The following is a 27,488-nucleotide window of genomic DNA, read 5'->3' on the forward strand; positions in this document are numbered from 1 at the left end:
TGATGGTGTGTATATACACCATCACAATATAGGACTAGAAAAGGAGTGTTCAGCAGTAGTTATATAGGATGAGCCTTGACCAGAATAAAGTGGGTAAAACAGTATATAAACATCATTTAAAGTGATCAGTGTTCAATGACTATGTACAAAGAGCAACAGTTACTATTTTTCATTTATTTTATGCAGTACATATTTCTTACTGTTTAAATCTCTGTATTGTTGGTTAAGGGCTCGTAAGTACGAATTTCACAGTACTCCAGGTGAATACTCTGTTGGTGGATTAGGTGTCCCTAACACTGCTATACTCCAGGTGAATACTCTGTTGATGGATTAGGTGTCCATAACACTGCTATACTCCAGGTGAATACTCTGTTGATGGATTAGGTGTCCATAACACTGCTATACTCCAGGTGAATACTCTGTTGATGGATTAGGTGTCCATAACACTGCTCTACTCCAGGTGAATACTCTGTTGATGGATTAGGTGTCCCTAACACTGCTCTACTCCAGGTGAATACTCTGTTGATGGATTAGGTGTCCATAACACTGCTCTACTCCAGGTGAATACTCTGTTGATGGATTAGGTGTCCCTAACACTGCTATACTCCAGGTGAATACTCTGTTGATGGATTAGGTGTCCCTAACACTGCTATACTCCAGGTGAATACTCTGTTGATGGATTAGGTGTCCCTAACACTGCTCTGTTGATGGATTAGGTGTCCCTAACACTGCTCTACTCCAGGTGAATACTCTGTTGGTGGATTAGGTGTCCCTAACACTGCTCTGTTGATGGATTAGGTGTCCCTAACACTGCTATACTCCAGGTGAATACTCTGTTGGTGGATTAGGTGTCCCTAACACTGCTATACTCCAGGTGAATACTCTGTTGATGGATTAGGTGTCCATAACACTGCTCTACTCCAGGTGAATACTCTGTTGATGGATTAGGTGTCCCTAACACTGCTCTACTCCAGGTGAATACTCTGTTGATGGATTAGGTGTCCATAACACTGCTCTACTCCAGGTGAATACTCTGTTGATGGATTAGGTGTCCCTAACACTGCTATACTCCAGGTGAATACTCTGTTGATGGATTAGGTGTCCCTAACACTGCTATACTCCAGGTGAATACTCTGTTGATGGATTAGGTGTCCCTAACACTGCTCTGTTGATGGATTAGGTGTCCCTAACACTGCTCTACTCCAGGTGAATACTCTGTTGGTGGATTAGGTGTCCCTAACACTGCTCTGTTGATGGATTAGGTGTCCCTAACACTGCTATACTCCAGGTGAATACTCTGTTGGTGGATTAGGTGTCCCTAACACTGCTATACTCCAGGTGAATACTCTGTTGATGGATTAGGTGTCCATAACACTGCTCTACTCCAGGTGAATACTCTGTTGATGGATTAGGTGTCCCTAACACTGCTCTACTCCAGGTGAATACTCTGTTGATGGATTAGGTGTCCCTAACACTGCTCTACTCCAGGTGAATACTCTGTTGATGGATTAGGTGTCCCTAACACTGCTATACTCCAGGTGAATACTCTGTTGATGGATTAGGTGTCCCTAACACTGCTATACTCCAGGTGAATACTCTGTTGATGGATTAGGTGTCCCTAACACTGCTCTACTCCAGGTGAATACTCTGTTGATGGATTAGGTGTCCCTAACACTGCTATACTCCAGGTGAATGCTCTGTTGATGGATTAGGTGTCCCTAACACTGCTATACTGTACATGCATGGGTACTATACATAGGTAGGTACTGTGTGGGTTTACAGACTGGGCCTCCTATACACCCACAGCATACTGTTGTTCCTTCCTGCATTTTGCATCAGAGTTCTGGGGGACCTCTAAAATAAGGTTAGATGAGGGACCATTCACTGTTAACCTTGTCTACTCACCTAATAATATACGGTGTCTCAGCCCCAGAGGTGTGTGGTCTTCTCCAGTGTCTCAGCCCCAGAGGTGAGTGGTCTTCTCCAGTGTCTCAGTCCCAGAGGTGTGTGGTCTTCTCCAGTGTCTCAACCCCAGAGGTGTGTGGTCTTCTCCAGTGTCTCAGCCCCAGAGGTGTGTGGTCTTCTCCAGTGTCTCGGTCCCAGAGGTGTGTTGTCTTCTCCAGTGTCTCAGCCCCAGAGGTGTGTTGTCTTCTCCAGTGTCTCAGCCCCAGAGGTGTGTTGTCTTCTCCAGTGTCTCAGTCCCAGAGGTGTGTGGTCTTCTCCAGTGTCTCAACCCCAGAGGTGTGTGGTCTTCTCCAGTGTCTCAACCCCAGAGGTGTGTGGTCTTCTCCAGTGTCTCAACCCCAGAGGTGTGTGGTCTTCTCCAGTGTCTCAGCCCCAGAGGTGTGTGGTCTTCTCCAGTGTCTCAGTCCCAGAGGTGTGTGGTCTTCTCCAGTGTCTCGGTCCCAGAGGTGTGTGGTCTTCTCCAGTGTCTCAGTCCCAGAGGTGTGTGGTCTTCTCCAGTGTCTCGGTCCCAGAGGTGTGTAGTCTTCTCCAGTGTCTCAGTCCCAGAGGTGTGTGGTCTTCTCCAGTGTCTCGGTCCCAGAGGTGTGTGGTCTTCTCCAGTGTCTCAACCCCAGAGGTGTGTGGTCTTCTCCAGTGTCTCAGCCCCAGAGGTGTGTGGTCTTCTCCAGTGTCTCGGTCCCAGAGGTGAGTGGTCTTCTCCAGTGTCTCAACCCCAGAAGTGTGTGGTCTTCTCCAGTGTCTCAACCCCAGAGGTGTGTGGTCTTCTCCAGTGTCTCAGTCCCAGAGGTGTGTGGTCTTCTCCAGTGTCTCAGCCCCAGAGGTGTGTGGTCTTCTCCAGTGTCTCAACCCCAGAGGTGTGTTGTCTTCTCCAGTGTCTCAGCCCCAGAGGTGTGTGGTCTTCTCCAGTGTCTCAACCCCAGAGGTGTGTGGTCTTCTCCAGTGTCTCAACCCCAGAGGTGTGTGGTCTTCTCCAGTGTCTCAGCCCCAGAGGTGTGTGGTCTTCTCCAGTGTCTCGGTCCCAGAGGTGAGTGGTCTTCTCCAATGTCTCAACCCCAGAAGTGTGTGGTCTTCTCCAGTGTCTCAACCCCAGAGGTGTGTGGTCTTCTCCAGTGTCTCAACCCCAGAGGTGTGTGGTCTTCTCCAGTGTCTCAGTCCCAGAGGTGTGTGGTCTTCTCCAGTGTCTCAGCCCCAGAGGTGTGTGGTCTTTTCCAGTGTCTCAACCCCAGAGGTGTGTGGTCTTCTCCAGTGTCTCAGCCCCAGAGGTGTGTGGTCTTCTCCAGTGTCTCAGTCCCAGAGGTGTGTGGTCTTCTCCAGTGTCTCAACCCCAGAGGTGAGTGGTCTTCTCCAGTGTGTGTTGAAAGCTTGTAAATAGTAACTGCTGAAACGTGGAATAGTGTCCCGTATCACGTGTGACCTTAGACGGGAATGTTCCAAAATAAAAATACAAAACCAAATATGACTAAACAAAAATATGTGTCTATGCAAAGTGAGACGGACGTTACAGGACGAAGAAGAGAGTAAAGAGGAAGACGAGTTTGAAGATGGTGGTATAGGAGAGTGAAGAGAACAGGACGAGGATGAGGATGAGCAGAATGATGGGTTGAAACATCTAGGTGGGTTAATTGGACAGAGAAGGAGGACGAGTCAGGAAAACAGAATGGTAGAAAGACAGGAAGAGAGAACAGATTAAAAGCAGGTTAAACAATACTGACATTCAGACCAAATAGAAGCCTGTCCTACAGTAGATGTAATACTGACATTCAGACCAAATAGAGGCCTGTCCTACATTAGATGTAATACTGACATTCAGACCAAATAGAGGCCTGTCCTACAGTAGATGTAATACTGACCTTCAGACCAAATAGAGGCCTGTCCTACAGTAGATGTAATACTGACATTCAGACCAAATAGAGGCCTGTCCTACAGTAGATGTAATACTGACATTCAGACCAAATAGAGGCCTGTCCTACAGTAGATGTAATACTGACATTCAGACCAAATAGAGGCCTGTCCTACAGTAGATGTATCACTGACATTCAGACCAAATAGAGGCCTGTCCTACAGTAGATGTAATACTGACATTCAGACCAAATAGAGGCCTGTCCTACAGTAGATGTAATACTGACATTCAGACCAAATAGAGGCCTGTCCTACAGTAGATGTAATACTGACATTCAGACCAAATAGAGGCCTGTCCTACAGTAGATGTAATACTGACATTCAGACCAAATAGAGGCCTGTCCTGCAGTAGATGTAATACTGACATTCAGACCAAATAGAGGCCTGTCCTACAGTAGATGTAATACTGACATTCAGACCAAATAGAGGCCTGTCCTACAGTAGATGTATCACTGACATTCAGACCAAATAGAGGCCTGTCCTACAGTAGATGTAATACTGACATTCAGACCAAATAGAGGCCTGTCCTACAGTAGATGTAATACTGACATTCAGACCAAATAGAGGCCTGTCCTACAGTAGATGTAATACTGACATTCAGACCAAATAGAGGCCTGTCCTACAGTAGATGTAATACTGACATTCAGACCAAATAGAGGCCTGTCCTGCAGTAGATGTAATACTGACATTCCGACCAAATAGAGGCCTGTCCTACAGTAGATGTAATACTGACATTCAGACCAAATAGAGGCCTGTCCTACAGTAGATGTAATACTGACATTCAGACCAAATAGAGGCCTGTCCTACAGTAGATGTAATACTGACATTCAGACCAAATAGAGGCCTGTCCTACAGTAGATGTAATACTGACATTCAGACCAAATAGAGGCCTGTCCTACAGTAGATGTAATACTGACATTCAGACCAAATAGAGGCCTGTCCTACAGTAGATGTAATACTGACATTCAGACCAAATAGAGGCCTGTCCTACAGTAGATGTAATACTGACATGTCTACAATGCATACATCTACTAAACAATGTAGCAATCATGTTTCTCCAGACACCAGTGTGTGTGTGTGTGTGTGTGTGTGTGTGTGTGTGTGTGTGTGTGTGTGTGTGTGTGTGTGTGTGTGTGTGTGTGTGTGTGTGTGTGTACGTGCTGTGCATGTGTGTGCACTAATGTGTGTGTGTGTGTACTGTGCATGTGTGTGCACTAATGTGTGTGTGTGTGTGTGTGTGTGTGTGTGTGAGTGTGTGTGTGTGTGTGTGTGTGTGTGTGTGTGTGTGTGTGTGTGTGTGTGTGTTGTTGTGTGTGATCATTTATGTTGTTAATACAACCACGCAAAAGAATACACTTGTTTGAGGTTCTTTCCAATGTTTTAAGGGGTTTATGAAAAGTATATTTCCATCCTTACTTTTAATAAGTCCTTTGTATTGGTGTGACTTGACGGACCAGATGGGACTCATTCCCTCTCAAACTAAAAGGAGAAACCAATGCTTTCTCTGGTAGGCTCAACCTACCTGGCACCCCTAGAAATAACCTCAAGTCAAAACCGTTACAGTATGTACGTACTGTGTATGCACTAATGGGTGTGTGTAAGTGTGTGCCAGGGTTTCCGTTAGGAAATGTGGCGCCGGACATTTTAATTTACCGGACATTTAAGAGGGGGGGGGGGTCAAAAGGCCTACGGAAACCCTGGTGTGTGTCTAACTCTGTTCAACTTACAGACAGTGGTTCCTCCTCTTTGTCCTCTGGCTTGGGGACATCCAGTCTGTCTATAAAGCCCTGCAGCTCCTTCCTGAAGGCCTTCATCTGAGCGGTGATCCTGTACAACAACTCGTGCTCCCTGACGGTGCTCCCTTCCTCCTCGTAAAGCTCCCCGTTGGAGACCATATAGACCCGTGCCTCAGCCATGATGGTACTGGTGTCTGCTATCAGCCTGTCGATGGTGCGGCCCAGCCGCTCTGCTTCTATACGGATGTCTACCATCTGCTGCCGGTCCTTCAGGCTGCGGGGGAGGAAGCGGCTCTCGGGGGAGTAGAGGGTGCGGGTGGGGGTCAGGCACCGGATGTTACGCACCTGGATTGGTAGGGGAGACGGGATAACCTTAAGTTAGCTTGTCAGCTTGTCAGCTTTCACCGTATTCAATACACAAAGCATTATGGGTTACTGTGGTACATGATGCTGTATCACCTCGTCCGAGTCGCTCTCCCCTCCGATGGGGCCTTCTCGTTTACGGTGGGGTGGGAAGCGTGACGAGGTGGAGGCGTCGTCTCCTCCGTCACTCTCTGCGTCACTTTCCCGGGGGCTGGCCCTGATGCCCAGGTGTGATGCCAGGTCGTAGCGCTGCATGTTGGACAGGAGGACTCGGTTCTCATACTGCATCTGCATCACCTGTAGAGGTAAGGAGACAGGGTAGCATTATGTTAGCGTTGGAGATGGATAGCATTATGTTAGCGTCAGAGACAGGATAGCATTATGTTAGCGTCAGAGATGGATAGCATTATGTTAGCGTCAGAGACAGGATAGCATTATGTTAGCATCAGAGATGGATAGCATTATGTTAGCGTTAGAGATGGATAGCATTATGTTAGCATCAGAGATGGATAGCATTATGTTAGCATCAGAGATGGATAGCATTATGTTAGCATCAGAGATGGATAGCATTATGTTAGCGTCAGAGATGGATAGCATTATGTTAGCGTTAGAGATGGATAGCATTATGTTAGCGTCAGAGATGGATAGCATTATGTTAGCGTCAGAGATGGATAGCATTATGTTAGCGTCAGAGATGGATAGCATTATGTTAGCATCAGAGATGGATAGCATTATGTTAGCGTCAGAGATGGATAGCATTATGTTAGCGTCAGAGATGGATAGCATTATGTTAGCGTCAGAGATGGTTAGCATTATGTTAGCGTTAGAGATGGATAGCATTATGTTAGTGTCAGAGATGGATAGCATTATGTTAGCGTCAGAGATGGATAGCATTATGTTAGCGTCAGAGATGGATAGCATTATGTTAGCGTCAGAGATAGATAGCATTATGTTAGCGTCAGAGACAGGATAGCATTATGTTAGCGTCAGAGATGGATAGCATTATGTTAGCGTCAGAGATAGATAGCATTATGTTAGCGTTAGAGACAGGATAGCATTATGTTAGCATCAGAGATGGATAGCATTATGTTAGCGTCAGAGATGGATAGCATTATGTTAGCGTCAGAGACAGGATAGCATTATGTTAGCATCAGAGATGGATAGCATTATGTTAGCGTCAGAGATGGATAGCATTATGTTAGCGTCAGAGATGGATAGCATTATGTTAGCGTTAGAGATGGATAGCATTATGTTCGCTTCAACTGTCAGCTTCATTTCAATTCAATCAATTCAGGAAGTAAACTGAAATTCCACTTCCAACATGTTCTCACAGAGAAACATTGAGAGAATTTTGAATTCCAGGTAACTACCTGAATTGAAGGAATTAAAATCGAAATGGCCCCAACCTTGCCAGAAAATTTAAAAAAAATACACAGAGCATCGTGGGTAGTGTAGTCCATCACGATGCCTCACCTTGCCACTCAGCTCGTTGATCTGTAGCCTGGCAGCCTTTAGCTCCTCCTGCAGGACCTCCACCTTGGCCCGGTCTGCAGCCGCCCCGGCACCACCTCCTCCACCACCAGCGCCGTGCCTGGAGCCCTCCTTGTACTTCAGCTTGTTCAGCTCTCCCGTCACCTAAAAGAAAGATTTAGTAGCGTGGGGGGGGGGGGGGGGGGGGATTGAAACAGGATGTACTTTAATTATAAAACTACCTTCTGTCAAAAAGGAGCAGACCTCATGGGAACACAGCCATCGCTGACTGTAAAATGGCTCTGGACTAAAGAACGTCTGTTACATCTGTGGTTCTCAACCTGGGGTACGTGTCCTGTTCCCCCAGGAGATACACGGTAAACCTTATGAGACCAGGTGTCCTTCCCCCAGGAGATACACGGTAAACCTTATGAGGCCAGGTGTCCTTCCCCCAGGAGATACACGGTAAACCTTATGAGACCAGGTGTCCTTCAACCCAGGAGATACATGGTAAACCTTATGAGACCAGGTGTCCTTCCCCCAGGAGATACACGGTAAACCTTATGAGACCAGGTGGCCTTCCCCCAGGAGATACACGGTAAACCTTATGAGGGGCCATTTGGCCTGATGATACGTTACTACGAGGGGGTGTTGAGAGAGAGCTAAATGTGATCAGTAACGACAAATACTCTACTATATGACCCACACGTAGAATGTAAACAGCAGCTTTCCAAATTGCACCCTATTCCCTATATAGCACACTAGTTTCAATCAGAGCCCTTTGGTCCCTGGTCTAAAGTAGTGCACTATATAGGGAATAGGGTGCCATTTGGGACTAACACTGTTGTTCTCCTCTACATCCTGCAGTAGTAGTGCACTATATAGGGAATAGGGTTCTATAGGGCTCTGGTCTAAAGTAGTGCACTATATAGGGAATAGGGTGCCATTTGGGACGCCACCTTGTTGTTGTCCTCCTCTGAGTCCTGCAGGTTCCTCCTAAGTAGCTCTGCCTCGTCCTCCACCAGCTGTAGCTGCTGTCTCAGCTCCCTGAGTTCCTCTCCCTGCTCCCTGCTGCAGCCATGCTCAGCCGAGCCTCCAGCCACCTCATCCCTGGCAATGCATCAATCAACACGCCAATCAATCAATACATCAATCAATCCATCAATCCATGCATCAATCAATGCATCAATCCATGCATCAATCAATCAATGCATCAATCAACACGTCAATCAATCAACGCATCAATCAATCAATACATCAATCAATACATCAAACAATGTATCAATCAACACATCAATCAATCAACACATCAATCAATCAACGCATCAATCAATCAATACATCAATCAATACATCAAACAATGTATCAATCAACACATCAATCAATCAATACATCAATCAATCAATGCATCAATCAATCAATACATCAATCAGTGCATCAATCAACACATCAATCAATCAATACATCAATCAATGCATCAATCAACACATCCATCAATCAATACATCAATCAACACATCAATCAATACTTCAATCAACACATCAATCAATACATAAATCAATACATCAATCAATGTATCAATCAACACATCAATCAATCAATACATCAATCAATGCATCAATCAATCAATGCATCAATCAATCAATACATCAATCAATGCATCAATAAGTCAATACATCAATCAATCAATACATCAATCAATACATCAATCAACACATCAATCATTCAACACATCAATCAATACATCAATCAATCAATACATCAATCAATGCATCAATCAACACATCAATCAATCAATACATCAATCAACACATCAATCAATCAACACATCAATCAATGCATCAATCAATCAATGCATCAATCAATCAATACATCAATCAATGCATCAATCAACACATCAATCAATCAATACATCAATCAATACATCAATCAACACATCAATCAATCAACACATCAATCAATCAATCCATCAATCAACACATCAATCAATCAACACATTAATCAACACATAAATCAATCAATACATCAATCAATGCATCAATCAGCACATCAATCAATCAACACATCAATCAATGCATCAATCAATCAATGCATCAATCAATCAATACATCAATCAATGCATCAATCAACACATCAATCAATGCATCAATCAACACATCAATCAATGCATCAATCAACACATCAATCAATCAATACATCAATCAATGCATCACTCAATCAACACATCAATCAATCAATACATCAATCAATGCATCACTCAATCAACACATCAATCAACACATCAATCAATACATCAATAAATGCATCAATCAACACATCAATCAATCAATATATCAAGCAATGCATCAATCAATGCATCAATCAATACATCAATCAACACATAAATCAATCAATACATCAATCAATACATTAATCAATACATCAATCAATACATCAATCAATCAACACATAAATCAATCAATGCACCAATCAATACATCAATCAATACTTCAATCAACACATCAATCAATACATAAATCAATACATCAATCAATGTATCAATCAACACATCAATCAATCAATACATCAATCAATGCATCAATCAATCAATGCATCAATCAATCAATACATCAATCAATGCATCAATAAGTCAATACATCAATCAATCAATACATCAATCAATACATCAATCAACACATCAATCATTCAACACATCAATCAATACATCAATCAATCAATACATCAATCAATGCATCAATCAACACATCAATCAATCAATCCATCAATCAACACATCAATCAATCAACACATTAATCAACACATAAATCAATCAATACATCAATCAATGCATCAATCAGCACATCAATCAATCAATACATCAATCAATGCATCAATCAGCACATCAATCAATCAATACATCAATCAACACATAAATCAATACATCAATAAATGCATCAATCAACACATCAATCAATCAATATATCAAGCAATGCATCACTCAATGCATCAATCAATACATCAATCAATACATCAACAATCAATACATCAATCAATGCATCAATCAACACATCAATCAATACATCAATCAACACATCAATCAATGCATCAATCAACACATCAATCAATCAATACATCAATCAATGCATCACTCAATCAACACATCAATCAACACATCACTCAATGCATCAATCAATACATCAATCAACACATCAACAATCAATACAACAATCAATACATCAACAATCAATACATCAATCAATATATAATCAATCACTATATCAATCAATTAAATGTATCTTGTTTATTTACAAAGACATATGGAGATCTGAGAGGATTTGATTGGTATAAGCAATATGGTGAAACTTCTATCTAGCCTATCAGAGAGCAGGGTGGAACTACTACCATATTGCTGACACCTGTCAAATCCTCTCAGATCTCCACAAGTACATCCAGTCTATAGGGCGTAGGGTTTAGGGTTTGGGGTTTAGGGTTTAGGGGTCCATTGGGCCTCCGTGTCTCTCCTCTCCTCCAGTTCGGGCCTCAGTCCTCTATTCTCCCTCCCTCCCTCCCTCCCTCCCTCCCTCCCTCCCTCCCTCCCTCCCTCCCTCCCTCCCTACCTGTCTCTCATGTCCTCCAGTTCAGCCTTCAGTCCTCTATTCTCCACCTCCCTCCCTCCCTCCCTCCCTCCCTCCCTCCCTCCCTCCCTCCCTCCCTCCCTCCCTCCCTCCCTACCTACCTGTCTCTCATGTCCTCCAGTTCAGCCTTCAGTCCTCTATTCTCCACCTCCAGCTCTACGATCTTCCTCCCCAGGATGTTGGCTTCCTCCTCCACCAGTCTCAGTCGCAGTTTCAGCTCTGACTCCCGGGTGGTAGCGGGTCCCCCAGCCTCTCCCTTGGGCCCAGGACTGTCCACGTCCCCGTAGAACGAGCGGTACTTCTGCAGCTCGTGTTCCAGCCGGTCCTTCTCCTTGTCAATTTTAGCCATCTTCTTCCTCATTAAAACGGCTTCCTCCTTGATGAAGGCTAGCTGGCATTTCAGATCTTCGTTGTCCTCCTGAGTAGAGCAGAAGAATATATATATATGTTTTTGGTTTTGGTCTCTCGTCGTTATAGTTTGACGAATAACAACATTGTTGAACATAGTGTCGTGCCTCAATTGGAGTCTGTGGGATCCTCTTCTCTTTCTGAACATCCCTGCCTCCTCTCCTCTTCAGCGACAGCTGCAGAGAATAAAGATGACATCATCAGCCCAGTCTGTATTATAATAGACCTGGCCTGTATTATATTAGTACCTGGCCTGTAGACCTGGCCTGTAGACATGACCAGTTTTATAATAGACCTGGCCTGTATTATATTAATACCTGGCCTGTAGACATGACCAGTTTTATAATAGACCTGGCCTGTAGACCTGGCCTGTAGACCTGGCCTGTATTATATTAATACCTGGCCTGTAGACCTGGCCTGTAGACCTGGCCTGTAGACCTGGCCTGTAGACCTGGCCTGTATTATAATAGACCTGGCCTGTAGACCTGGCCTGTATTATAATAGACCTGGCCTGTAGACCTGGCCTGTAGACCTGGCCTGTAGACCTGGCCTGTATTATAATAGACCTGTTAACTGTTGTACATGACTGATGGAACCTGTTGTGGACAGTTAAATGTGCTTTACAGACAGACTGTCAATCATTAAAACATAACTCGCAGAACCTCTTAACTAACAAGCTTGTGATGAGTAACCAGACCCTTGTGTTAAAACTCCCTGAGCTAACGTCTCGGCTTTAGCTCGGCAGGCTAACACAGTGTTGTGGCACGCAGGAGACCTGGGTTTGAATCCAGCCGGTCACATGACACTGCAGAACCTTGCCCTCCCTGACAACAGGTGTCCTCATCACCTCCTTCTCCAGCTGGTTGTGCAGGGCCTGCTCGGTCACCTCCACCTAACCCACCACCCTAACCCTCCCTGTCCCCCCCACCTCACCCCTTCCCTCCCCCTCATCACCTCCTTGCCTTCTCCAGTTGGTTTTGCAGGGCCTGCTCGGTCACCTCCACCTAACCCTAACCCTAACCCACCACCCAAACCCTCCCCTGTCTACCCCTAACCCTCCCTGTCCCCCCCACCTCATCCCTTCCCTCCCTTCCCCTCCTCACCTCCTTCTCCAGCTGGTTGTTCAGGGCCTGCTCGGTCACCTCCACCTAACCCTAACCCACCACCCTAACCCTCCCTGTCCCTCCCCCATCACCTCTTTGGCCTTCTCCAGTTGGTTTTGCAGGGCCTGTTTGGTCACCTCCACCTCTATCAGCTTTTGCCTTAGCTGCTCGTTCTCCTCCTCCGTCTTCGTCCTTTTCTCCTCCACGTTCTCCAACTCATGGTGCAGACGCACTGATACATCCTTCGCTACCTAGTTAAGGGGGAGTGAGACAGGGAGGGGCAGAGAGACAGGGAGGGAGAGGGAGAGAGACAGGGAGGGAGAGGGAAGGGGAGAGGGAGGGAGGGAGGGAGGGAGGGAGGGAGAGGGAGAGAGACAGGGAGGGAGAGGGAAGGGGAGAGGGAGAAAGACAGGGAGGTAGGGAGGGAGGGTGGGAGGGAGGGAGGGAGGGAGGGAGGGAGGGAGGGAGGGAGGGGAGGGAGGGAGGGAGGGAGGGAGGGAGGGAGGGAGGGAAGGAAGGAAGGAAGGAAGGGGAAAGGGAAGGGGAGAGGGAGAAAGACAGGGAGGGAGGGGGAAAGGGAAGGGGAGAGGGGGAGGGAGAGAGACAGGGAGGGAGAGGGAAGGGGAGGGAGACAGGGATGGACACAGACAGGGAGGGAGAGGGAGAGGGAGAGGGAGGGAGAGGGAGGGAGACAGACAGGGAGGGAGAGGGAAGGGGAGAGGGAGAAAGACAGGGAGGGAGGGGGAAAGGGAAGGGGAGAGGGGGAGGGAGAGAGACAGGGAGGGAGAGGGAAGGGGGAGGGAGACAGGGATGGACACAGACAGGGAGGGAGAGGGAGAGGGAGAGGGAGGGAGAGGGAGGGAGACAGACAGGGAGGGAGAGGGAAGGGGAGAGGGAGAAAGACAGGGAGGGAGGGGGAAAGGGAAGGGGAGAGGGGGAGGGAGAGAGACAGGGAGGGAGAGGGAAGGGGAGGGAGACAGGGATGGAGGGGGAGAGAGACAGGGAGGGAAGGGGAGAGGGGGAGAGATACAGGGAGGGAAGGGGAGAGGGGGAGAGAGACAGGGAGGGAAGGGGAGGGAGACAGACAGGGAGGGAGAGGGAGGGAGAGAGAGAGACAGGGAGGGAGGGGGAGAGAGACAGGGAGGGAGGGGGGAGGGAGGGAGGGGAGAGAGATGGGCCATGGTCTATTAGTCTACAGTCCATTCTGAAAGTATTCAGACCCCTTGACCTTTACCACATTCTGTTACATTACAGCCTTGTTCTAAAATGGATTCAATGGTTTTTTCCCCTCATCAATCTACACACAATACTCCACAATGACAAAGCAAAAACAAGTTTTAAAACCCCCAGAAATACCACATTTACATAAGTATTCAGACCCCTTACTCAGTACTTTGTTGAAGCACCTTTGTCAGTGATCACAGCCACGAGTCTTCTTGGGTATGACGCTACAAACTTGGCACACCTGTATTTGGGGAGTTTCTCCCATTCTTCTCTGCCAATCCTCTCAAGCTCTGTCAGATTGGATGGGGAGCGTTGCTGCACAGCTATTTTCAGGTCTCTCCAGCGATGTTTGATCGGGTTCAAGTCCGGGCTCTGGTTGGGCCACTCAAGGACATTCAGAGACTTGTCCCGAGGCCACTCCTGCGATGTCTTGGCTGTGTGCTTAGGGTTGTCGTCCTGTTGGAAGGTGAACCTTCACCCCAGTCTGAGGTCCTGAGTGCTCTGGAGCAGGTTTTCATCAAGGATCTCTCTGTACTTTGCTCCGTTCATCTTTCCCTCGATCCTGACTAGTTTCCCAGTCCCTGCCACTGAAAAACATCCCCACAGCATGATGCTGCCACCACCATGCTTCACCGTAGAGATGCTGCCAGGTTTCCTCCAGACGTGACACTTGGCATTCAGGCCAAGGAGTCCAATCTTAGTTTCATCAGACCAGAGAATCTTGTTTCTCATGGTCTCAGAGTCCTTTAGGTGCCTTTTGGCAAACTCCAAGCGGGCTGTCATGTGCCTTTTCCTGAGGAGTGGCTTCCACCTGGCCCCTCTACCATAAAGGCCTGATTGGTGGACTGCTGCAGAGATTGTTGTCCTTCTGGAAGGTTCTCCCATCTCCACAGAGGAACTCTTGAGCCCTGTCAGAGTGACCATCTGGTTCTTGGTCACCTCCCTGACCAAGCCCCTTTCCCCCCGATTGCTCAGTTTGGCCGGGTGGCCAGCTCTAGGAAGAGTGTTGGTGGTTCCAAACTTCTTCCATTTAAGAATGATGGAGGCCATTGTGTTCTTGGAGACCTTCAATGCTGCAGAAACCCTATGACATATAGAGTCTAGATAACATTACCTTATGACATATAGAGTTTAGATAACATTACCTTCAGGTCACACCCTATGACATATAGAGTCTAGACAACATTACCTTCAGGTCACACCCTATGACATATAGAGACTAGACAACATTACCTTCAGGTCACACCCTATGACATATAGAGTCTAGACAACATTACCTTCAGGTCACACCTTATGACATATAGAGACTAGACAACATTACCTTCAGGTCACACCTTATGCCATATAGAGTTTAGATAACATTACCTTCAGGTCACACCCTATGACATATAGAGACTAGACAACATTACCTTCAGGTCACACCTTATGACATATAGAGTTTAGATAACATTACCTTCAGGTCACACCCTATGACATATAGAGTCTAGACAACATTACCTTCAGGTCACACCCTATGACATATAGAGACTAGACAACATTACCTTCAGGTCACACCCTATGACATATAGAGTCTAGACAACATTACCTTCAGGTCACACCTTATGACATATAGAGACTAGACAACATTACCTTCAGGTCACACCTTATGACATATATGACATATAGAGACTAGACAACATTACCTTCAGGTCACACCTTATGACATATAGAGTTTAGATAACATTACCTTCAGGTCACACCCTATGACATATAGAGACTAGACAACATTACCTTCAGGTCACACCCTATGACATATAGAGACTAGACAACATTACCTTCAGGTCACACCCTATGACATATAGAGACTAGACAACATTACCTTCAGGCCACACCCTATGACATATAGATTCTAGACAACATTACCCTATGACATATAGAGTCTAGACAACATTACCTTCAGGTCACACCCTATGGCATATAGAGTCTAGACAACATTACCCTATGACATATAGAGTCTAGACAACATTACTTTATGACATATAGAGTCTAGACAACATTACCTTATGACATATAGAGTCTAGACAACATTACCTTATGACATATAGAGTCTAGACATCATTACCTTATGACATATAGAGTCTAGACAACATTACCCTATGACATATAGAGTCTAGACAACATTACCTTCAGATCAAACCCTATGACATATAGAGTCTAGACAACATTACCTTCAGGTCACACCCTATGACATATAGAGTCTAGACAACATTACCTTCAGGTCACACCCTATGACATATAGAGTCTAGACATCATTACCTTATGACATATAGAGTCTAGACAACATTACCCTATGACATATAGAGTCTAGACAACATTACCTTCAGGTCCCACCCTATGACATATAGAGTCTAGACCACATTACCCTATGACATATAGAGTCTAGACAACATTACCTTAAGGTCAAACCCTATGACATATAGAGTCTAGACAACATTACCTTCAGGTCACACCCTATGACATATAGAGTCTAGACAACATTACCTTCAGGTCACACCCTATGACATATAGAGTCTAGACAACATTACCCTATGACATATAGAGTCTAGACAACATTACCTTCAGGTCACACCCTATGACATATAGAGTCTAGACAACATTACCCTATGACATATAGAGTCTAGACAACATTACCCTATGACATATAGAGTCTAGACAACATTACCCTATGACATATAGAGTCTAGACAACATTACCCTATGACATATAGAGTCTAGACAACATTACCTTCAGGTCACACCCTATGACATATAGAGTCTAGACAACATTACCTTCAGGTCACACCCTATGACATATAGAGTCTAGACAACATTACCTTCGGGTCACACCCTATGACATATAGAGTCTAGACAACATTACCTTCAGGTCACACCCTATGACATATAGAGTCTAGACAACATTACCTTCAGGTCACACCTTATGACATATAGAGTCTAGATAACATTACCCTATGACATATAGAGTCTAGACATCATTACCTTATGACATATAGAGTCTAGACAACATTACCCTATGACATATAGAGTCTAGACAACATTACCTTCAGGTCAAACCCTATGACATATAGAGTCTAGACAACATTACCTTCAGGTCACACCTTATGACATATAGAGTCTAGACATCATTACCTTATGACATATAGAGTCTAGACAACATTACCCTATGACATATAGAGTCTAGACAACATTACCTTCAGGTCACACCCTATGACATATAGAGTCTAGACCACATTACCCTATGACATATAGAGTCTAGACAACATTACCTTCAGGTCAAACCCTATGACATATAGAGTCTAGACAACATTACCTTCAGGTCACACCCTATGACATATAGAGTCTAGACAACATTACCTTCAGGTCACACCCTATGACATATAGAGTCTAGACAACATTACCCTATGACATATAGAGTCTAGACAACATTACCTTCAGGTCACACCCTATGACATATAGAGTCTAGACAACATTACCCTATGACATATAGAGTCTAGACAACATTACCCTATGACATATAGAGTCTAGACAACATTACCCTATGACATATAGAGTCTAGACAACATTACCCTATGACATATAGAGTCTAGACAACATTACCCTATGCCATATAGAGTCTAGACAACATTACCTTCAGGTCAAACCCTATGACATATAGAGTCTAGACAACATTACCTTCAGGTCACTTCCTATGACATATAGAGTCTAGACAACATTACCTTCAGGTCACACCCTATGACATATAGAGTCCAGACAACATTACCTTCAGGTCACACCCTATGACATATAGAGTCTAGACAACATTACCTTCAGGTCACACCCTATGACATATAGAGTCTAGACAACATTACCTTCAGGTCACACCTTATGACATATAGAGTCTAGATAACATTACCCTATGACATATAGAGTCTTGACAACTTCAGGTATTTTAACAAACCTAACACATTGGTAAATCTAAGCGCAGGCAGTAGCGCTATAGGTTCATTGGTGTGTCAGAAATATTTCTGCTATTTTCACTATCACAATTATCGGCGCACTTGTTGGCGTTGGCGCGAAAGGGCTTGGTTTTGATGAATAAACAAGTTGTGGGTGTCTCGAGGCTTGGCCCCTCACTGAAATACAATGGTTCATTGGATCAGTGTAAAACTTTGCACATACACTGCTGCCATCTAGTGGCTAAAATCTAAATTGTGCCTGTGCTGGAATAATACATTATGGCCTTTCTCTTATATCAAAGATGATGGTACAAAAAAATACAAAAAAACAGTTGTTTTTTTCTTTGAATTTTCTTTTACCAGATCTAATGTGTTATATTTTCTTACATTCATTTCACATATCCACAAACTTCAAAGTGTTTCCTTTCAAATGGTATCAATAATATGCATACCCTTGCTTCAGGTCCTGAGCTACAGGAAGTTAGATTTGAGTATGTGATTTTAGGCGGGGTTTTTTTAAACGGCACGGATCCTTAAGAGGTTTTTAACCCGAGCCAAAAATAGTTATCCTAGAGTCTAGACAGCGCCTTACCTTCAAGTCCTGCTCCAGGGCTCTCAGTAGCTCTCCGTCTACCTCTCCGGTCTGAGCAAACCTCATCCTCTTCCTCTCCGCCTTCCTCAGACGGTACTGGAGAATCCGGCAGTTCTTATTGGCTCGCTCCAGCTCGCGACGCATGTCCTGCAGCTGGCAGGCGTCCTCTTCATAGAACGTGTCTCTCATCTCGTCCATCTCCGCTCTCATCTCCTCTATCTCCGTCTAATGGGAACGAATGAGAGAGAGAAAGATGGAGAGGGACACAGCAATTAGATCATCAATAAAAACATTATAGATGCAACAGCAAAGGCGTCATGCCCATAGGGGCACAGGGGCACAGGGGCATAGGGGCATAGAGGCAGGGGCATAGGGGCACAGGGGCCACAGGGGCACAGGGGCCACAGGGGCACAGCGGGGCATAAGGGCACAGGGGCATAGGGGCACAGGGGCACAGGGGCACAGGGGCATAGGGGCACAGGGGCATAGGGGCACAGGGGCACAGGGGCACAGGGGCATAGGGGCATAGGGACACAGGGGCACAGGGGCATAGGGGCACAGGGGCACAGGGGCACAGGGGCACAGGGGCACAGGGGCACAGGGGCACAGGGGCACAGTGGCACAGTGGCACAGTGGCACAGGGGCACAGGGGCACAGGGGCACAGGGGTATAGGGGCACAGGGGCATAGGGGCACAGGGGCACAGGGGCACAGGGGCATAGGGGCACAGGGGCATAGGGGCACAGGGGCACAGATGGCACAGGGGCACAGGGGCACAGGGGCACAGGGGCACAGGGGCACAGGGGCACAGGGGCATAGGGGCACAGGGGCACAGGGGCACAGGGGCACAGGGGCACAGGGGCACAGGGGCATAGGGGCACAGGGGCATAGGGGCACAGGGGCATAGGGGCACAGGGGCACAGGGGCATAGGGGCACAGGGGCATAGGGGCACAGGGGCATAGGGGCACAGGGGCACAGGGGCACAGGGGCACAGGGGCATAGGGGCATAGGGGCATAGGGGTACAGAGGCATAGGGGCATAGGGGCATAGGGGCACAGGGGCATAGGGGCACAGGGGCATAGGGGCACAGGGGCATAGGGGCACAGGGGCATAGGGGCACAGGGGCATAGGGGCATAGGGGCACAGGGGCATAGGGGCACAGGGGCATAGGGGCATAGGGGCACAGGGGCATAGGGGCACAGGGGCATAGGGGCATAGGGGCATAGGGGTACAGAGGCATAGGGGCATAGGGGTACAGAGGCATAGGGGCATAGGGGCACAGGGGCATAGGGGCATAGGGGCATAGGGGCATAGGGGCACAGGGGCATAGGGGCATAGGGGTACAGAGGCATAGGGGCATAGGGGTACAGAGGCATAGGGGCATAGGGGCACAGGGGCATAGGGGCATAGGGGCACAGGGGCATAGGGGCACAGGGGCATAGGGGCACAGGGGCATAGGGGCACAGGGGCATAGGGGCACAGGGGCATAGGGGCATAGGGGCATAGGGGCACAGGGGCATAGGGGCACAGGGGCATAGGGGCACAGGGGCATAGGGGCATAGGGGCATAGGGGCACAGGGGCATAGGGGCACAGGGGCATAGGGGCATAGGGGCATAGGGGCACAGGGGCATAGGGGCATAGGGGTGCCCCTCAGATTTTTTGTTGTTGTTGTTGTTGTTAAGTATTTTTTTTTTATTATACATATTTTTTGTTCGTTGTTTCTCTGTAATAATACTTGCAACTTTTATGAAGCAATTTTATGAAGTTGTCTTTAGCTAGCCCAGATAGGTTGCCAATCTCCCAACCTCATAACTAGCTACCAAGGAGACATTTTCAGTAGCTAGCTTGTCTAACTATCTTAGTTGGCATGCCTGCTGGCAAGGTTGGTAGACTTTAGAAAATCAGGCAATAACTACATATACTGAATAAGACTCATATTCCTTTCAATCTTTCTACCAAGATTTGAGCAGAGATGCAGGAAATCATATTTAGTTTCTTTAGTAAAGAACCACCATTCAGGAGGATACAGACATCTCAAAATGCTTAGATATGCAGAACAAAATACATATTTTGGACATGTAATTAAGCATAATGATTATGGCTCTAGATTGCCGGAAAAAGCTGTTTCCGTTTTTTTTTTTTATGCAAATTTCTCAAAATTATGGACAGGGGCATAGCCCCTCTCCGGAACCCCCCCCCCCCAACCTGCCATCCTCATTTACTTCCTGTATAAAGCATAGGCTGCTAAAACATGCTGGTATTTAAACTCATACAGACGTGACAGTGGCAGACATATAGACATACCTTTAGCTCGTCATTTTCATCCTCTAGTTTGTTATTTAAACTCATACAGACGTGACAGTGGCAGACATATAGACATACCTTTAGCTCGTCATTTTCATCCTCTAGTTTGTTATTTAAACTCATACAGACGTGACAGTGGCAGACATATAGACATACCTTTAGCTCGTCATTTTCATCCTCTAGTTTGTTATTTAAACTCATACAGACGTGACAGTGGCAGACATATAGACATACCTTTAGCTCGTCATTTTCATCCTCTAGTTTGTTATTTAAACTCATACAGACGTGACAGTGGCAGACATATAGACATACCTTTAGCTCGTCATTTTCATCCTCTAGTTTCTCTATCTCCTCCTGAAATAGCTGGTCGGGCTCAGGTACCGGCTCGGGCTCGTTAACGATGGCCTCAGGGGAGAGATCCTCTGGTTCCGCCGTTTCCGTGACCGGCTCCGGGGGAGACGGTGTCTTCGTCTTCATCTTTCCTCCTCCTCCTCCTTTCTTTAAGCTTTTATTCAGGTGAAACTGGATCAGCTCAGACTGCAAACATCCCTCTCTCCAGAAGCCAGGGCCGCAGCCCACACTGCTCTTGCCGGAGCTCTTTTTGTTGCCGGTAGCTGTGCTGCTAGCCTCGCCTTCTCCTCCCCCTCTTCTCGGGTTATTGTTCTTCAATTTAGGAGATTTGGATGAACAAGGCTGATCAGAAACAACCCGTGTTGTATCCCCCTTCAAACACGATATATCAGTACAACGCGAGTCTTCAGACTGACTACTGCGCTCCTCTGCCGCTCCTCTGCCGCTCCCAGCCGCCGCCGCCCTGGTCAACGTATGGATTTCAGCACCATCGGACTGGACAGGGGTCGCGCCTGCCACGCTTGCCGCGCCTTTGGAAGAAGAAGAAGAAGACAGTCTGTCTTTGCTGGTTGCCGTGGAGACCGGGGAGCTGCCGCGGCTGCCTCTCCCTCCTCCGCACTGCTTTGACGTGATGCTCTTTGACGGAGCGCTGCTTTTCGGTGTCTCTTTAGATCCAATGTCTTTGCCGCCAGCCGGGGAGGCAGCGCGCTGTTGCGGCTGCTTTCTGTTGCTATTGTCTAGCTGGCTGCGGGAGTCGGCAGCGCCGCCCGAGGCAGGGTTCATGGTGTCATATAGAGAGGATGGACGTTCAGTCCCATAGCCTAGTTTACATCCACATCACCCAGACCTCCCTTGCGCTGTGTTCTTCTGGCTGAAAAATAATCCAGTGAACACGTCGTTATTTTAAGTACAAACGCAAAAGAAAAAGAAGCCCGAGAAAGCCGAGGTGATTTGCTTTCATGCGTTTCTTGAAAGTAGACCCAAGTAGGCTAAACGAGAGGACATTCTATTTTGAGAGGTGTTTAAATATAGAGCATATCTGAAATGAATATTTATGTAAAGGGCACCTTCATAATAACACTGGCCCCAATCCACCCACTATAAAGTGGCAGTAGAGGCAAACCATCTACATCCAGCATGTGCATCTCCCAACACCATCCGACGAGGCTACTAGCCCGCACGCACGCAGGGAATGGCTGCAGTAATTGGAAATATCATCAGCCAATTAAATTGCATTATATCTTCTCTCTCTCTCTCTCTCTCTCTCCTTCCCTCTCTCTCTCTTTATCCTTCCCTCTCTCTCGCTCTCTATCCTTCCCTCTCTCTCTTTATCCTTCCCTCTCTCTCTCTCTCTCATTCGTTTAAAGACAGGATTCTTCGGAGCCCTGACCTCTAGAAGTAAACATCGTCGAGACAAGGCTCGAGGGAAAGTGTTTTGAATATCTGTCAGGCTCGAGGCAGTCATTCCACCACTGCCGTCCGACACGTTCGATGAGACTTCACTCAACCGGATGGAACGGATAAACCCGCAAATAAAAGAACCGAGTGACAGATAAAAGGTGTAATCTACACGATGCTCGCGCTGTAGTACACTCAATAGTTGAATACCGTCTGGAATTCGATGGTCAACCTCGTGTGTAGTGTCATTAGAGGTTAGTTTCCGACAGAAACCACAAACACTGGGTCGAACAATTATAAAGATTCAAACTGATTGACACAATTAAAAACCCTTTGTACTCTCTAAGCACTAAATATATTGATGTCAATCGTACAAATAGAGTTATTCTTAACCAAAGAAAACAATGAATATCATTTTAAAGGGCATCTTACCAGCAGTTTCCCGGCGACAGTGATGGGGAGGAGGAAAATTCCCCTACTCTGAATCTCTGAGCGCACGGCCCAACCACCAATGAAACGGTTTCAATGTACATTTACATTACGTCACCTCAGGGAGGGGCGCAAGAAAGAGACACACCGGAAGATGAAATGGGAAGTGCTTAGTTGGCACCTGGCAGGACTCATGATTTACACAAATAATACATTCACTGAATGATGAGGTGAAGATTTATGGCACCATAATTTGTGATAATGCCTCTAAACTACCTTATTGGTTTAAAGATTGTCACAGAGAGAGAGAGAGAGAGGCAGTCATACCAGAGGCTTTGATGGTGGATACACAGGGGGTATCCCTCCTTGAATACGTGGTTCCTGTCTACAACCAGTTGTATGGTTTTATACCAGTTGTATACCAAACACATCCAGTCAACATGGTCACTTTCCATTCATTGCTGACTTGTCACTGAGTCTCTCTCCGTCTCTCTCTCCGTCTCCGTCTCTCTCTCTCTCTCTCTCTCTCTCTCTCTCTCTCTCTCTCTCTCTCTCTCCTCTCTCTCTCTCTCTCTCTCTCTCTCTCTCTCAGCCTCAAGCTGTGTTGTGAAACTGTTTCACAGGAGCCTGGAGACCGTCAGAGCTGAGTTAAGAGAGCGAGAGGGGAGAACTTTTTGAACAGAGCTACGGGACAGAGACAGTCAAATGCTCTCACCCTCCTCACACTAACTGAGGTTATCTCTCACCCTCCTCACACTAACTGGGGTATCTCACACCCTCCTCACACCAACTGGGGTATCTCTCACCCTCCTCACACTAACTGGGGTATCTCACACCCTCCTCACACCAACTGGGGTATCTCTCACCCTCCTCACACTAACTGGGGTATCTCTCACCCTCCTCACACTAACTTGGGTTATCTCTTACCCTCCTCACTCTAAATGGGGTTATCTCTCACCCCCCTCACTCTAAATGGGGTTATCTCTCACCCTCCTCACTCTAAATGGGGTTATCTCCCACCCTCCTCACACTAACTGGGGTTATCTCTCACCCTCCTCACTCTAAATGGGGTTATCTCCCACCCTCCTCACACTAACTGGGGTTATCTCCCACCCCCCTCAAACTAACTGGGGTTATCTCCCACCCCCCTCAAACTAACTGGGGTTATCTCCCACCCCCCTCAAACTAACTGGGTTATCTCCCACCCTCCTCACACTAACTGGGGTTATCTCCCACCCTCCTCAAACTACCTGGGGTTATCTCTCACCCTCCTCAAACCAACGGGGGTTATCTCCCACCCTCCTCACACTAACTGGGTTATCTCTCACCCTCCTCAAACTAACTGGGGTTATCTCCCACCCTCCTCACACTAACTTGGGTTATCTCTCACCCTCCTCACACCTAACTGGGTTATCTCTCACCCTCCTCACACTAACTAGGGGTTATCTCTCACCTCTCCTCACACCTAACTGGGGTTATCTCTCACCCTCCTCACACTAACTGGGGTTATCTCCCACCCTCCTCACACTAACTTGGGTTATCTCTCACCCTCCTTACACTAACTGGGGTTATCTCTCACCCTCCTCCCACTAACTGGGGTTATCTCCACCCTCCTCACACTAACTTGGGTTATCTCTCACCCTCCTCACACTAACTGGGGTTATCTCCTCACCCTCCTCACACTAGACTGGGGTTACCTCTCACACTCCCTCACACTAACTGGGGTTATCTCACACCCTCCTCACACTAACTGGGGGTTATCTCCCCACCCTCCTCACACTAAATGGGGTTATCTCCCACCCCTCCTCATCACTAACTCGGGTATTCTCCCACTCCCTCCTCACACTAACTCGGGTTATCTCTCCACCCTCCTCCACACTAACTGGGTTATCTCCCCACCCTCCTCACAATACTGGGGGTTATCTCCCACCCTCCTCACACTAAATGGGATTATCTCTCACCCTCCTCACACTAACTGGGTTATCTCCCACCCTCCTCACACTAACTGGGGTTATCTCTCCACCCTCCTCACACTAACTGGGGTTATCTCCCACCCTCCTCACACTACATGGGATTATCTCTAGCTACCCTCCTCACACTAACTGGGTTTATCTCCCACCCTCCTCACACTAACTGGGTTATCTCCCCACCCCTCCTCACACTAAATGGGGTTATCTCTCACCCTCCTCACACTAACTGGGTTATCTCCCACCCTCCTCACACTAACTGGGGTTATCTCTCCACCCTCCTCACACTTAAATGCGGTTATCTCTCACCCTCCTCACACTAACTGGGTTGATCTCCCACCCTCCTCACACTAAACTGGGAGTTATCCTCACCCTCCTCACACTAACTGGGTTATCTCCCACCCTCCTCACACTAACTAGGGTTATCTCCCACCCTCCCTCACACACTAACTAGGGGTTATCTCTCACCCTCCTCACACTAACTGGGTTATCTCCCACCCTCCTCACACTAACTGGGTTATCTCCCACCCTCCTCACACTAACTAGGGGTTATCTCTCACCCTCCTCACACTAACTGGGTTATCTCCCACCCTCCTCACACTAACTGGGGTTATCTCCCACCCTCCTCACACTAACTGGGGTTATCTCTCACCCTCCTCACACTAACTGGGTTATCTCCCACCCTCCTCACACTAACTGGGTTATCTCCCACCCTCCTCACACTAAATGGGGTTATCTCCACCCTCCTCACACTAACTAGGGTTACCTCTCACCCTCCTCTCACACTAACTGGGTTATCTCCCACCCTCCTCACACTAACTGGGGTTATCTCCCACCCTCCTCACACTAACTAGGGTGTGTAGTCTCCAGAGAGTAGTCTCAATAGTAATATGCACACAGGTACAATACATGTCACGGGAAACCAATATAAACCCCCTCTCACACTTGTTGCCTCTTGTTTAGTTAATAACATAAATTCCAAGCAGAATGTTTTGGTAATGTGCCTAAGAGAGCCAGAGTTGAAGAGTATCTCGTCTGTGATAGTTTATCACCACAGCCTGCAGACTGGTGAGTCTGGTTTATATTATTTATTTACTGGTGGCGCTGAAGCTAATTCCTCATTGTAAATCACTATCTAATTGTCTAAGATGTGAAGCTGATTATTTGGCTTTGTCCTGTGGTGATGGTCTGTTCCTTTTCTAAAGAACCACAGATGTGTTGGTTAACCCCCTTCCACCCCAACTCTCCTCCCCACTACCCCCACCTCTAGGGCTACCCCCCTAACCCCCCTAACCCCCACCTCTAGGGCTACCCCCCTAACCCCCCTCCACCCCAACTCTCCTCCCCCTCTTTCCCCACCTCTAGGGCTACCCCCCCAACCCCGCTCCACCCCAACTCTCCTCTAGTCCTCTCCACCTAACCCTGCTCTCCTCCCTCTCCTCTAGGGTTACCCCCCAACCCCCCTCCACCCCAACTCTCCTCCCCCTCCTTCCACACCTCTAGGGCTACCCCCCTAACCCCCCTCCAGGGCCCAGTCTCCCTCGAATGAAATCCACTCAACATTAAATTAACCCTCGAACATCTCTTCTGTCTCTTCCTGTAATCCACCCAATCATTAAATTAACCCTTGAACATCTCTTCTGTCTCTTCCTGTAATCCACTCAACATTAAATTAACCCTTGAACATCTCTTCTGTCTCTTCCTGAAATCCACACAACATTAAATTAACCCTTGAACATCTCCTCTGTAACTTCCTGTAATCCACTCAACATTACATTAAATTAACCCTTGAACATCTCTTCTGTAACTTCCTGTAATCCACTCGACATTAAATTAACCCTTGAACATCTCTTCTGTATCTTCCTGAAATCCACTCCACATTAAATGAACCCTTGAACATCTCTTCTGTCTCTTCCTGTAATCCAATCATTAAATTAACCCTTGAACATCTCTTCTGTCTCTTCCTGTAATCCAATCATTAAATTAACCCTTGAACATCTCTTCTGTAACTTCCTGTAATCCACTCAACATTAAATTAACCCTTGAACATCTCTTCTGTATCTTCCTGTAATCCAAACATTAAATTAACCCTTGAACATCTCTTCTGTAACTTCCTGTAATCCACTCAACATTAAATTAACCCTTGAACATCTCTTCTGTATCTTCCTGTAATCCAATCAACATTAAATTAACCCTTGAACATCTCTTCTGTAACTTCCTGTAATCCACTCAACATTAAATTAACCCTTGAACATCTCTTCTGTATCTTCCTGTAATCCAATCAACATTAAATTAACCCTTGAACATCTCTTCTGTATCTTCCTGTAATCCAATCATTAAATTAACCCTTGAACATCTCTTCTGTATCTTCCTGTAATCCAATCAAACCTGTACAGCCTCTATATTCTGCATACTCAAATTGTGAAAAGTTGATTACATGTTATCCATTGTCCAGTTATTATTACAACTTTCATGTCTTATCAGTAATACATACAAAACTGTATAAGCCTAAAAACGAGATGAGATTTAGCCGGACGCAATAGAAACTCCTGTAGTAGATCCTGTAACTCTAGTCTGATCCTGTAACTCCAGTCTGATCCTGAGGTATCCTGTAACTCCAGTCTGATCCTGAGGTATCCTGTAACTCTAGTCTGATCCTGAGGTATCCTGTAACTCTAGCCTGATCCTGAGGGA

The 27,488-nt window shown here is 46.6% G+C and overlaps 1 protein-coding gene across 1 annotated transcript; it reads right to left on the bottom strand.

Annotated features, from left to right (window-relative positions):
- Positions 1-3,410: 3,410 nt before the first annotated feature.
- LOC129856936 (protein SOGA3-like) lies at positions 3,411-22,936 on the bottom strand. The gene is made up of 11 exons (XM_055924722.1): positions 22,831-22,936; positions 20,962-21,871; positions 18,345-18,569; positions 12,651-12,809; positions 11,563-11,631; positions 11,149-11,465; positions 8,393-8,543; positions 7,437-7,598; positions 6,060-6,260; positions 5,592-5,945; positions 3,411-3,574 (listed from the first exon to the last, which is right to left on the bottom strand). Exons 2-11 carry the CDS (start codon positions 21,781-21,783, stop codon positions 3,464-3,466), a joined length of 2,571 nt encoding a protein of 856 aa, XP_055780697.1. The 5' UTR covers positions 21,784-21,871; positions 22,831-22,936; the 3' UTR covers positions 3,411-3,463.
- Between the last annotated feature and the right edge of the window lie 4,552 nt (positions 22,937-27,488).

This window comes from Salvelinus fontinalis, chromosome 6 (assembly GCF_029448725.1).
Source record: "Salvelinus fontinalis isolate EN_2023a chromosome 6, ASM2944872v1, whole genome shotgun sequence".
NCBI lineage: Eukaryota > Metazoa > Chordata > Actinopteri > Salmoniformes > Salmonidae > Salvelinus > Salvelinus fontinalis.

Excerpts from the sequence above, each read along its gene's own strand:
- LOC129856936 (XM_055924722.1), bottom strand. The coding sequence starts at position 21,783 with ATGAACCCTGCCTCGGGCGGCGCTGCCGACTCCCGCAGCCAGCTAGAC. Across the intron at positions 11,466-11,562 it reads TCCCACAGACTCCAATTGAG|GAGGACAACGAAGATCTGAA; the intron begins GCACGACACTAT and ends TGCTCTACTCAG. Across the intron at positions 3,575-5,591 it reads AAGAGGAGGAACCACTGTCT|ATGTTTCAACCCATCATTCT; the intron begins GTAAGTTGAACA and ends TAACCCACCTAG.